This window comes from Catharus ustulatus, chromosome 4 (assembly GCF_009819885.2).
Source record: "Catharus ustulatus isolate bCatUst1 chromosome 4, bCatUst1.pri.v2, whole genome shotgun sequence".
Lineage (NCBI taxonomy): Eukaryota > Metazoa > Chordata > Aves > Passeriformes > Turdidae > Catharus > Catharus ustulatus.
This window is the reverse complement of record NC_046224.1, coordinates 33,507,017-33,519,468: the sequence shown is the minus strand read 5'-3', so window position 1 is coordinate 33,519,468 and position 12,452 is coordinate 33,507,017. Positions and strand designations below refer to the sequence as shown.

The 12,452-nt window shown below is 40.2% G+C and overlaps 1 protein-coding gene across 3 annotated transcripts in view; it reads right to left on the bottom strand.

The window, feature by feature from the left end:
* Nucleotides 1-515: 515 nt before the first annotated feature.
* MET (MET proto-oncogene, receptor tyrosine kinase) overlaps nucleotides 516-12,452 on the bottom strand; it is an 87,755-nt gene continuing 75,818 nt past the window's right edge. For all 3 annotated transcript variants that reach the window (XM_033058350.1, XM_033058351.1, XM_033058349.1), the window contains exons 15-21: nucleotides 11,268-11,498; nucleotides 8,842-8,922; nucleotides 8,048-8,229; nucleotides 6,383-6,492; nucleotides 3,765-3,930; nucleotides 2,735-2,871; nucleotides 516-2,587 (exon numbers count right to left, since the gene is read on the bottom strand). In XM_033058350.1, the coding sequence (XP_032914241.1) occupies nucleotides 2,377-2,587; nucleotides 2,735-2,871; nucleotides 3,765-3,930; nucleotides 6,383-6,492; nucleotides 8,048-8,229; nucleotides 8,842-8,922; nucleotides 11,268-11,498 (1,118 nt within the window). In that variant the 3' untranslated portion in view covers nucleotides 516-2,376. The remainder of the gene's footprint in view (nucleotides 2,588-2,734; nucleotides 2,872-3,764; nucleotides 3,931-6,382; nucleotides 6,493-8,047; nucleotides 8,230-8,841; nucleotides 8,923-11,267; nucleotides 11,499-12,452) is intronic.

Genomic DNA, 12,452 nt, shown 5'->3' with positions numbered 1-12,452 from the left:
ACTATACCAGAGAACTGGTAAGATGTAGAATCAGAGAATCATAGAATGGCCCAGGAAGGGACCTTGAAGATCATATAGATCCAGCCCCTCTGCTGTGGGTACATTGATGAATGGTGAAAAATCCAGGGATGTGGCATCCAACTTCCCTGGACAACCTTTTCCAGTGCATCCTCACCCTCATAGTAAAGAGTTTTTCCCCTATATCTAATTTAAACCTACTGCCTTTCAGTTTAAATTCATTCCACCTATTCTGTCACTACATACCTTTGTAAATAGTCTTGTTCCATCTTTCCTGCAAGTTCCCTTTAGGTACTGGAAGGCCACAATTAGGTCACCCCAAAGCCTTCTCTCTTCCAGGCTAAACAACCCCAATTCTCCCAGCCTTTCCCCAGTGGAGAGGTGTTCCAACTCTTATCACCATGGTTGATGATTGATATCCTTCCTGTGCTGGGGCCCCAGAGCTGGATGCAGCACTCCAGGTGGGGTCTCACCAGAGTGGAGCAGTGGGGCAGAATCCCCTCCCTTGACCAGCTGGCCATGCTGCTCTTGATGCAGCCCAGGACACATTTGGCTTTCTGGGCTGGGAGGGCACTTTGCCTGCTCATGTCCAGCCCCTCATGCACCCCAAGTCCTCCTTGGCAGGGCTGCTTTGAATCTGTTCTTCCCCAGCCTGTGGTGGTACAGAGGCTGCCCTGACCCAGCAGCAGCACCTTGCATTTGGTGCTGTTAAAACTCATGGCATTTCTTGAGCTTGTCCAGGTGCCTCTGGATGGCATTCCATCCTCCAGGTGTGTCAGCTGCACCACTCAGCTTGGTGTCATCTACAAATTTACTGAGGGTGCACTCATGCCCTTTGTCTATGTCATTAATGAAGACATTAAATAGCACTGGTCCCAATGCAAACCCCTGAGGGACACCACTTGTCACTGATGGCCATTGGGACTCTGAGCCATTGACCACTATCCTCTGGATGTGACTGTCCAGCTAATTTCTCATCCATCTAACACTCCACCCATCAAATCCATCTCTCTCCAATTTAGAGGACGTTGTGGGGGGCCATGGCAAAAGCTTTACAGAATGACAGCTGGTAGCCCTTCCCTTCTTTACTGGTGTAGTCACTCCATCATAGAAAGCCACTAGGCTGGTCAGGCAGGATTTGCCCTTGGAGAAATTGTGCTGATGTCTTGAATCCCGGTGAAGGACCGCCCTGTGCCTTCATGTGCCTTCTATGAGGATCTGTTCCATGACCTACCCAGGCACAGAGGTGAGGCTGACAATTGGTAGTTCCCAGGGTTGTTCTTTGTTCTCTTAAAGACAGATACATTGCTCCCCTTTTTCCTGTCACCTGGGACTTTCCCTGACTGCCATGACTTTCTGAAAATCATGGAGAGCAGCTTGGCAACTGCATCAGCCAATTCTTTCCAGATTCTGGGATACCTTTCATCAGGTGCCATAGACTTGTGCACATTCTGGTTCCCTGGGTGTTCATGAAGCTGGTCTTTGCTTACAGTGGGAGGGGCTTTGCTCTCCCAGTCCTCATCCTATTGTCCATCCATTCAAGAGATGTGGGAAGAGATGTTCCCATTGAAGACTGAGGAAAGAAAGTTAAGTACCTCAGACTTCTCGTCCACCAGCATTGTTTAACAGAGGGGGAACACCTTCTTTGGCTTTACTTTTCTGATTAATGTACCTGTAGAAGCCTTTTCTGTTATTCTTTGCATCCCTTGCCAGGTTCAGGTCCAGTTTTGCCTTAATCTTCCTTACCCACTCCTTACTCAATCATACTTTTGTATATTTATTTTACTGCACACCATTTCTTGATTTTGATTTCTGTTAAGACACCATGAGGCTGGCTATATTGGCTGCCCAGGTTCTTTGAAACCTTGCTGATGTAGTTCAAAAATCCAAAGTTTTCCCCATGTGGGATGACAATACATTTTAAACTCTTGTTATTGCATTTCTTGCCTTTTGTGTGAAAACCATTTCTGCACTGTTCATTATTCTAAAGTACATGCACAGTAACAGTCCTTCCAGCCATACTGATTGATATTCTACTTTCATGGCATTTGTTCTTGGGTCTGAGCACACATTAATGACATTTTGTGGGAACCAGCTCTGGATGGTAGCCCACCACATTTCCATTTGGTAAATTGATGGTGTTCTCCAAACACTTGGAAATTACTGTGATGGTTTATGGAATCCTGTATCCTCAAACAAGATGATATTGTGTCCTTGTACTAGTGCAACTTGGGCAACAACATAAACATGTGCAACAGTGTTCTCACAAAGACCGGGCAGTAAAAACTAGTGGACAAAATGTTTTGCTTTTTGTTCATACAACTAAGAATGGATTTTCCTTAATTTCAGACATACCCGTCATGTGTCAACATCCACGTCTGTGTTGTCTTGTGATGATAGAAGAGAAGGATAGGGAGCAATGCACTTCACATTGACATAAGTAGCATTGACATGAACATAGTGTTCCCCAATAAAAGTGGAGAAGATTGTTGATATTTTTGAAACAAGTTCAGAAAATGCTGGACGCATCTCAGGTTTCGGATGCCAGCACTTCAGCATGACTTCATACCTGCCATTCAAATAAAAGAAGTATTCAATTATGAAAACACATAAAAAGAAAAAAAACCCAACTCTCTCTTTCCTCCCACAGTCTCAGTTACTGTAATACTATAGAATCATCAGCATTTGCAGAAGCCTTTGCAAACTATTTACTTACAGTGGATCAGGGCAGTATTCAGGTTGCAGCAGCCTTCTACCTTGTAGTAAGTAAACAGTTATATCAAAAGAATTTACATCAGGATAAGGTGGTGCTCCTCGTGTCATAAGTTCCCATAATAATACACCAAAGGACCACTAAGAAAATGAAGAAATAAATAAAAAGTTAAGAGGTTGGGGAGCTTTACATTCCTGTTTCAGAAGACGGTTTGACAGATTTAAGCATTCAGCTGCATGGATTTTACCTTTGAAAAGTTGTTTTACTGCATTCAGCTTTCTTTTAAGTGGGCTAATAAATGCTGTAGGGACTTGAGAAGCCACTTAAAAAAGAGCCAGAGAATCTCAACTAAGTAAATGAAAGAATTTAAAAGCCTATAGGCTTGCTACTTTGCTGGTATAAATTGGCAGACCTCTTTTGAGGTTAATGGAGCTCTGCCAGTTTACATGAACTGATGATCTGACTAACTCTGTGTAAATACGTGCTGAAGACAATAGACATGGTGAAAAGTCTATGCATCACAGATCAGTCTGAATCTGGATTGAATGGAGAGCTAAAATACAAAGCAATCCAGCCAAATGACTTCATTGCAACAACTTTTTCTTCATAAATGGCCAGGTAATACTTGAGGTTGCTGTAGGCAGCCAGTAATTCTTTATAAAGCAGATGAAGTATTTTGGAGAACTATTAACTTTTACGAGTCTCCAAGTCAGCCTGTTCTGTCAAGCTTTCCAGAGCCCCTCCTAGAGCAGGGGAGCTATAGGAGCTCCAACCTGGCTTCTTGGAATGTCCTTAGTTTCCCTTGGAACAGGGTTAAACTCCTAATTCTTTCCTGAGCACTAAGATATAATTCTTGCTTAGTGATTGGGACAAATACACTTTCTGGATGTAGAAAGAGTCTTTTATTCTTATGTGACACAAAAGCTATATTCAAATATAAGTTTTGGAGTTGTTCCATTAATTAAATACTAGAAAGGTGCCTCAGGCAATATAAAAGAAATAAATAGGTGACACAAATATGTTTGTACATTACCACATCTGACTTTGTTGTGAACTTCTGGGTTTGTAAACTTTCTAAAGCCATCCATTTCACTGGCAGTTTAGCTCCTGTTTTATTGTGCACACTGTAGTATTCTTTATCATAGACATCTCTAGCAAGACCAAAATCAGCAACCTTGACAGTAAATTTTTCATCCAACCTAGAGAAATGACAAAAGGTGTTATTTGCAACTGAGCAGGCAAGATTTACCATACTGGTGGATTATAATGACTAACTTGCATTTTTGAGACTGTGACTTTGGATGGCAGTACTTTATTTGGGATCTATGAAACGAATGTAACACTGAAACAAAAGTGCAGCAAAGTATATTTGACACCCATTTAACACAGTGAATGAACTCAGGAAATGACTGATATTGTTATGATTATACAATTTGAATTACAGTTATTTTAAAACAATTGCTATGTATAAAAAGATTTTTGCTAATAGCCTGTACATCCTGATGGAGTTCTACATCATTACTTCCACAGCTGTTTTTTCTTCTGTATCCTTAAAACCTGCTCATTTTTATTTCCAAGTCAATGCACCATCTTTCCTACTTAATCTCAGTTTTGGTAAGGAGGGATCCATCATTATCTCAGTGACTGCCTTTATGTAATAATGTAGTCCTGTATCTAAGGATGAGTTTAGTGTCTGTTCTGGGAGAAAATGGTGGCATAACGAAAGTTCTGTTGGGGTTACAGCTTACCAGAAGTCACACCAGAAGACCTCCTTAGCTTTGCCTCTCCTAAGCTTGGTATTTGTCCTGATAAGTGATATCCTTGACACAAACAGACAGAGCGTGGGTGTTGTCATTTTCAAGCCTATCCTTCTTTACATGTGCAGACCTAGCCACAGCAAGCACTTCCTTTTGGGCCTCTTACAGCACCACATAGTCACAGAATGGGTGTTGGAAGGGTTGGAAGGGGCCCCTGAAGATCATTTAGCTCACCACTATCTCCCCTGCAGGGTTCCACTACTGCAGGTTGCTCAAAACCAGGTGATTTTGAATACTTGCAAGGATAAGGACTCCACTACCTCTCTGGCAACCTGGGCCAGTGTTCAGTCATCCATACAATAAAAGCATTACTATGTTTAAATGCCATTTTCCCTATTTCAGTTTGTGCCCACTGCCTGTCCTTGGGCACCACTTAGAAGAATCTGGCTTCCTCTTTTTTAATCCACCATATCAGGTATTTATACAGATGGATAAGATCTCCTTGAACCTTCTCAGGCTAAATGATCCTGTCTCTCTCAGTGTCTACACATAACATTTCCCTGTCTTGAATTTATGAGTTTTCTGTCTGGACAACTCTGGTCTGTTGAAGTCCCAGTGCATGGGACAGAACCATCTGCTGTATTTACTGATGTTGTAACTTAATCTGATGAAGGGAGTAGGAGGGAATTTTGATGGGTCAACAGGAAACAGTTTATGCCATAGCAGGTTTCTGCTCCTCCTCCAGGATAGCGGAATAGAGTTAAGAGTTCCTGAGGACTATATTTGCATGCTGGCTTCCTTTCTGATAGACATCACTGCTGTAGCAGAGCCTGTACTGAGTGTTGGATTGCACATGGCCACTGGGGAAAGTGGGTCTTGTGGCAGCAGCTCTCCAGGCTCCGAAGTGCTGATCCCTTTGGAAGTACAAAAGCAGTCATTCAGTGGTCATGTGAGACACCCTGAGAGTTGCTCCTTCCTCACCCGAGGAAGAGACAGTAGGCCAAGGGGAATGTCCTATTGCCATTATTTGGACTTTGACTAGATGAACTATGTCTTTAGTTCAGTAACCTAACACATTTCTTCTTAAGAATCCTGAAAATCTACTTGTGGCTTTTTTCATCCTTTAAAAAAATCAATACCTCTACAAAAATGTTCAGCTGCACAGGTGTGCACCCTTGAAAAAAGAATAAAATATCTGATGTCACAGGTTAATGACCTTTTTGCAGCCAGAGTTCCAGTTTATGATGTGCTAAAAATAAACTTTAATGTTTAAGGCTGTGCCTCATTAATTCACAACATCAGTGATAAATCAGCATAATCATATTGGCAACTCCTGTATCAGTTTGTCTTTGTGGGAACCGAACTGTCTGGCTTCCCAGACACCAGTAAGATTCTTTGAATGTTAATTTGTGCACCTAGTTGAGCCAAAGTAAGCTCATACTCATGTAATGAAAGACTACTGTCAAGAGGTCTCACTGTGCTTCTTTGTGTTCCTGTTTTTCTCACAAAGTTCCCCTGTGCTCCTCTCCCTCCTGGTTAGGTGTGGCAGCAAGACATGCTGCTTCTGAAGAGGCTGGGTGGAAGCACAGCAAGTTGAGACAACAGCAGTTTAACTTCCCTTAGGAGATGCCTTTTAAACTCTAACCAATGATTTTGACCTCAGCTTTCTCATTTCTCACACTCAAAAAAAGCCTATGTGTAAGAAATGAGCTCTTAGCAAGATGAGTAGCTCATCATTATGCAAGACAAACATCAGTATAATTGCAGAGCAATGAAAAAAACACCATCTTTTGATGAAAAAATAGCAGAATTCTGGAAACTTCAGTTTATCTCATCTCACTGTTTTACACAGAAGAGTGGGGTAATGTGGCTGAAAGTAGATGTTTGTACTTACATACAGTTTCTTGCTGCCAAATCTCTATGGACGAACTTTTTACTTGCAAGGTATTTCATTCCTTTTGCGACCTGAAGGCCAAATCCAATTAAATCTTTTACTGTAGGATTCTGTAAAATACAAACATTTATGATAAAATGAATGCTGAAGCCTTATGTTGTGACTCTAGGTTTTACAAACCTCTCCTGCCACCAGAATGATCAAGAAAGGTTGGTGCTTGTAGTGAAACTGGTTTAAGTTTAGGTCAACTCCTTACCCCCAGTGAGAAAACACACTATAAGAAAAGAAAAAAGCTGACACTCTCCAGAAGAGTAGAGTTTACAGCATAAGCAGCATAACCTGGCTTGGGAAGCAGAACAGTATGCTCAAACCTCAATGATACACAAAATTCACAAATGTGGACTTAAGAATGATAGCATGTAACTCAGTGGAAGGTACTAACTATGAATTTGGAGTTCGTCAGCTGAAGATGACCAAGAAAAGAGAAAGTCCTGTTTGGGACAAAATAGGGGCACCAGTATGATGTCATGAAAAAGGGAAATGAGACCTTAGCAGTTACCAGAGGAATGTTTTTGGCAATGATTGTTAACTCTTTCTGCTTGCCTATATGGTGAGATGATACTCAAAATGTTAAATATCAAAATAAATATAAACATAAACCTGTAAGTCTTTTATGGCAATCATATGACTTGTTATGTAATAGTAAGGATCCTACAGATAGATTTTTGTGTTTTTGACATTGCTCCTTATAATTTTCTTCTGTGGAACAATCTGATCCAACTGTGGTCATTACTGTATTTCTTTCAGAATGGATTGAGGCACTATTTATAGACAAGGTCCTTGGTGCTTGTAGAATGAAAGAAACTCAAATGGGAGCAGGTACCAGCCTCAGACAGCTAAACTCCTCCAAAAAATTTGTCAAAATGCATTTTTTTAAAAAAATTGTACTGGCTATTGCTGATTGCCATAAAAGCACGTACAAAATCCTACTGGCTCAGAAGTCACTTTGTATTGTCCTAACACTGTGAAATGGTGAAATACTGCAGTGTAAAGTGTAAAGGCTTACACTGCCTGAGGTAAGATCTGTGGTCTCCTACTTGAGAGAAAGCAGCGAAGCACATTTGAGGAATCTACAGTCTTTCAATGGACATGGGGAAGATTGTTGGTAAGAGAGAACTCATCATTTGTACAACAGTTTTTGTTTTCTTTCTTAAGATAGGAAGAAAAATTATTGACAATAAATGGACTGTGACACTAGCGGGATATGGAGGTCCCTTACCTAGGAGCTGGAAGAGCAGATGTTGATGACTGGCTCAGCTGTGCTAAAGTCAACAGAGATGTGCCAGTTTGACCAGTAGATGATTGGGCCCCTGGACGTAGATCTCATAAACACACTTGTTTATTAAGAGGCTTAGGATGGGAAATGAGAAATACTTATTGCTGATAATTTCTGGGAAACATTCTAGAGAGGAATTTGAGGGGGAAGGGAAGGAGTGGCAGTGCTGTGGCTGGGCTTGATGCCAGACTAAGCAAGTGCTAAAGGTTAAGGTGTAGTAAGAGCGGCAAGTCGCAGACGTAATGTAATTATGAGAGCTTGAAACGTGTGGTGTTGGAGCAGGGTGTGGCCAGACTTGCATTACAGTTTATACCTCACCAGGTACTTACATGAGTCTCATTCCTAATGAAGTTTCGAAGATCTCCGTGTTTCATGTATGGAAGAACAACTAATGGGGATCCTTCATTGGGCAAACAGATTCCCAGGAGTGACAGAACATTGGGATGAGTGAAATCTTTCATGATTATTCCTTCTTTCAGAAACTGAGCTACTTCGTCCAGGTCTGTTATCCCTGAGAAACACAGTAATAAAAGGAGTTAATTAAAAGAAACAGAAACAAACTAGGGTTCATTTCTCTACAGTATGTCATTGCACAACAAAGTGATAATGAGAGACTACAACCATGCTCTCCATGTTCCACATTACAACCAGATTATGTGCATTGGTTTTCCTACAATGACCAAATACAGGCTGTTGGTGATTTTAATTCTGTTTCTCCATTTCTTATTTTGAACGATTTAAAATTGAATAATAACACTTGAGTAAAGTCCTTAACAAATGTTGTTATGCTATCTTTTCCAGCAGCTTTGCCCACTCTTCAGCAATTTAACTTCCAAACCCAAATCTTAAGGACTCAGTAGAATAAAACATGACACTACCTTTCTCTTATTTTCCAGTGTTCTTTTGTTTGTAGAGGAAATCTATGGGCATTTCATTTGATGTAAAAATATACGCCAATGTGTTGTGGTAATCTCAAGCAATTGGAATTGCTCCAAAGATAAATCTGATTCAGCTGCAACTACGAATCTTTGTTTCTGAATGCATGCTTCACTGGAATTTATTGGTTCACCCCAGTTATCTTTGGAATTAATAGTAATGTCTCACTATTAAACATGTAACTCACTGTTCAGTGACTTCACAGCACAATGAATTTTCCTGCTATCGTTATCCAGCAATGTCCCATGGTACACACAGCCAAAATGTCCTGTGTAAAAAAAAGTATTAGCTTAAAGAAGTAAAATTAACTTTCTGGTATTTTCCACTGGTTAGCAATTATACTCTAAGAAAGTGATCACACTCCATTCCTGTCCAATTCCCAACACTTGTAATACATACTTCCTAACTAACATATTAAAATAAATGGAATTGGACCATTACATAAAACCACCATTCATAAAATCACCATTACATAAAACCACCACTACATAAAATGAAAACTCTATTTGCAGCATAATTGGTATTTCTTGACCTAAATGGAGAGTATAAATAATGACTAAGCTGGCGCCACAAATATTTAATTTTCTTGTAATGACTATGCACACAAAACCCGTGTCAGCCCATTCCCACCATCTTCTCCTGTGACATAGGTGTGGAAGGAGAACACCTGGAAGGCACAGGGAGCAGTTAGGAGCCGACATGACCACTGGATTGTTTGTTCCCAGTGATCTGCAAGCCCATGCTAAGTGGTCCACTGGACTGTACAAACTTGATCTATCTGATGCGTCTGATGGAAAGGACAGCCACTCTGGGATTACAGTCGCTCAGGTCTTGCTATTCCATGGAAAATGATGAATGTTAAAAGTGATGTGTTGGCTGTGGATGGTTTGGGAGTTGCTGTACTGATCACAGACTGATGACACCACTTGGCAGTTTTTTCTATGGCCTAATTCCAAGTATAAAATATCACTAGAAGATACTGAACAAAATTTGCCTTCTTTCTCATGGTCTAAGCAGTGAGATGAACTGCCAGAGACACAGAAATCCTGCGCTTTCTTGCCAAGCAAATGATGTTGTCTACCAAAACTTCCTATGAGAAGTCAGGTTTACCAGTTTGGGAAACAGTGAAGTTTGAGCTTCAGTCTCACAAATAAATTTCTCTAAATGAAATTATGTATGTGCAGTTGTGGCTTTCTTTCACAAATGAACTATTTACTGGACACTTTTAAAATACTAATATCTGCAGTTAGAAAACAAAATTTTTTTAAAGAGTATGAGTTCTACAGAGAACAAGACTATCTGATTAATTTTACTACATTCCAGTCATAAGCTCTGGTCAGAGCTCAGTTGGCTTTGCTTTCGGCTTTCGGTAGAATTAATCCAAAGTTTGTTTTATAAAAGCAACTAAAATCCCATCAGACCACAGATTGCTTGGAGCCTGGGCACAAATCCTAAAGCTTGGATTGGGTGTGTCTAAAACATTTTGGGGTTTGGCCCATTTCTGGTTAGAAAGGAGAAAATTTAAAATGGTTAATTATCTTTGTGTCATTCCAGATATTTTTCAACATTTAAAAAATGGGAAATTACTTGGAGTTTTCCAAAACAAAAAAGAAAAGAAAAAGGCCCACCCTTGCTTTGGGGATGATGAAGTGTAATACATAGAAATGAAATACACTGACTGTTTGTTTGATTTGTGGCTCTTGTCCTGCAGAAGAGGCATTAAGAATATAATTTATAGCAAATTTTTTATCAGTATTATGATACTCAACAAGAGACCTCTCATGCATGATCTGTAGAAATACTGAAAATACAGTTTGTACTTTGGTTACTAATAGGTAGTCAATCATACAGAGTTTAAAAATGTCCCTAGCAGAAACACTGCCTTGGGCTATGAAAGGTGAAGGGAACTTGCTTATGAACATGTAGAGGAATAGGAGTGATAAAGGGAAATTTAGAAAAATAGGAGACTTGCTAAATCAGGGACTAATCAAAACTAAGGGGAAGTGAATCAGGAGCTACATATTTCTGCATCTGGCATGAGAGGAATGAGGTGATATGAAGAGCATTTGCTGGGAGGAAACAAGCAGCAAATTCCTCAGAGCTGGTGGAAACTTGAGGAGGGAAAAGGGGTGTGGGCATTTCACCTGGGCCACGGACTTTTACTGTATACTCTAAAGACTGCAGGAGTCTCCTCTGTCATCCAAGTTTAAGGTCACTTGTGTTCCTGCCTCAGCATTCCCTGACATTTAGGTGTCTGCCTTAGGTTTCACATAATGTCCTGCAGATCCACTCCCATACCACAGCCTCATGGATCAGAAGCCCTGGCTGAGCTTTCTGCAGCCTGGGAAAGGGTGCTAGCGAGGCAGTTGGAGGGGGACCAGCAAGCCCATAAGTTCAGTTCCTCCTGATGGTGTCTTCTCCAACTGATCAAATGCACTGACTTCAAAGGAAAGCCTCTTCCTTCCCCCTTTGATTCAGTGCATGGCATGCAATGCTGTAAGAGCTAAAAAGGTTGATAAAAATCTCTGTATAGACACCTTATTCAGAATGGTTTATAATGAATGGGTGTGCAAAAAGAGGAGCAGTTTGCAATGTAGGAGTTGCAGTACCCACCTCTTCCTATTACTTCACTGAAGTGCACAATCAGACTGTCAGCACCAATAACCACATGCTGCACTTCTTTGACCAGGTCAGGATTTAAGGCACTGATGTCAATGTGGACATTAGTCTGAAGAAGTGGACTGGCTAAATCTGAGTCTCCACTGGACAGAATCGGGGAGAGGTCAGAGTGAGGATACTGGGCAGGTCTGCACGATCCATTCTGAGACATGCTTGGAAACTGATCTGCAAAATGAACAGAAACTCTTATAATCCTTTCAAACTTCTTGAAAAATGAGGAGTTTTATTGCATTGGTAAGCAAGGTTTGATTTTATCAGTTTGGAAGTGACTTGGCTTTATGGAAGTTTTGGTCACAAAGGGAGAATGAAAATATGCATTGGTAATCTGCCAACCTCCAGGAAAACCATGTCACTAGAAACTTATGCTTCTCTCAGCTCTACTTTTATGAAAGTAAATGGCAAAACTTCCACTTTTCTGAGGGGATGGAATGAAGCCTTGTCACTTCTTGCCAAACAGAGGTTATTGCATTTCTAGTAATTGGGAGTAACAAGAGTAAAACAGAAAAACAACAGCAATATGGTAGGAGGAGGTAGTGAACAATTAAAAACATGAAGCTTTTTATTATTGTCATGTTCTAATTTGGTAGGGAACGTTACACTTCATGAAGGTTTCCCAAGTGCTGGTGACTAGCTATATTTATCCAATAGTAAATATTCAACCAGGGAAATGCCTAGAGGTGATTCATTTTCTGTAACTGCTGAAGATAATACAGTTGGTGCTACTCATGAAAATAACATGAGCCATCTGATATAGCAGAAACGAAAATATTTCAGTAAATCCAGGAGTATATATCTGAGATTTTTTTACCAACAGCATGTTGTTCAGGTATTTCAAATTGGTTTTGTTTAAAACCTTTTTCCTAACATTTTGTGTGACTGAATTAAAGAACTATGTTTAGTTTATACCAATTTCAGTCTGGAATGATTTCAGTGGAGTCAGTGAGCTGAATTTAGTCCAGGGTCAAAAACACAAAAAGGGGAGTAAATTTACCATCAGAAATTATCAGGTATCTTATTACAAAAAGTAAAAAGTATTGTACAGACATGCTTTATTTATTTCTGTATAAAACATGTGACATTTTTATAAAGTGCTTTTATCACTCATGGTGCTGAGAAATA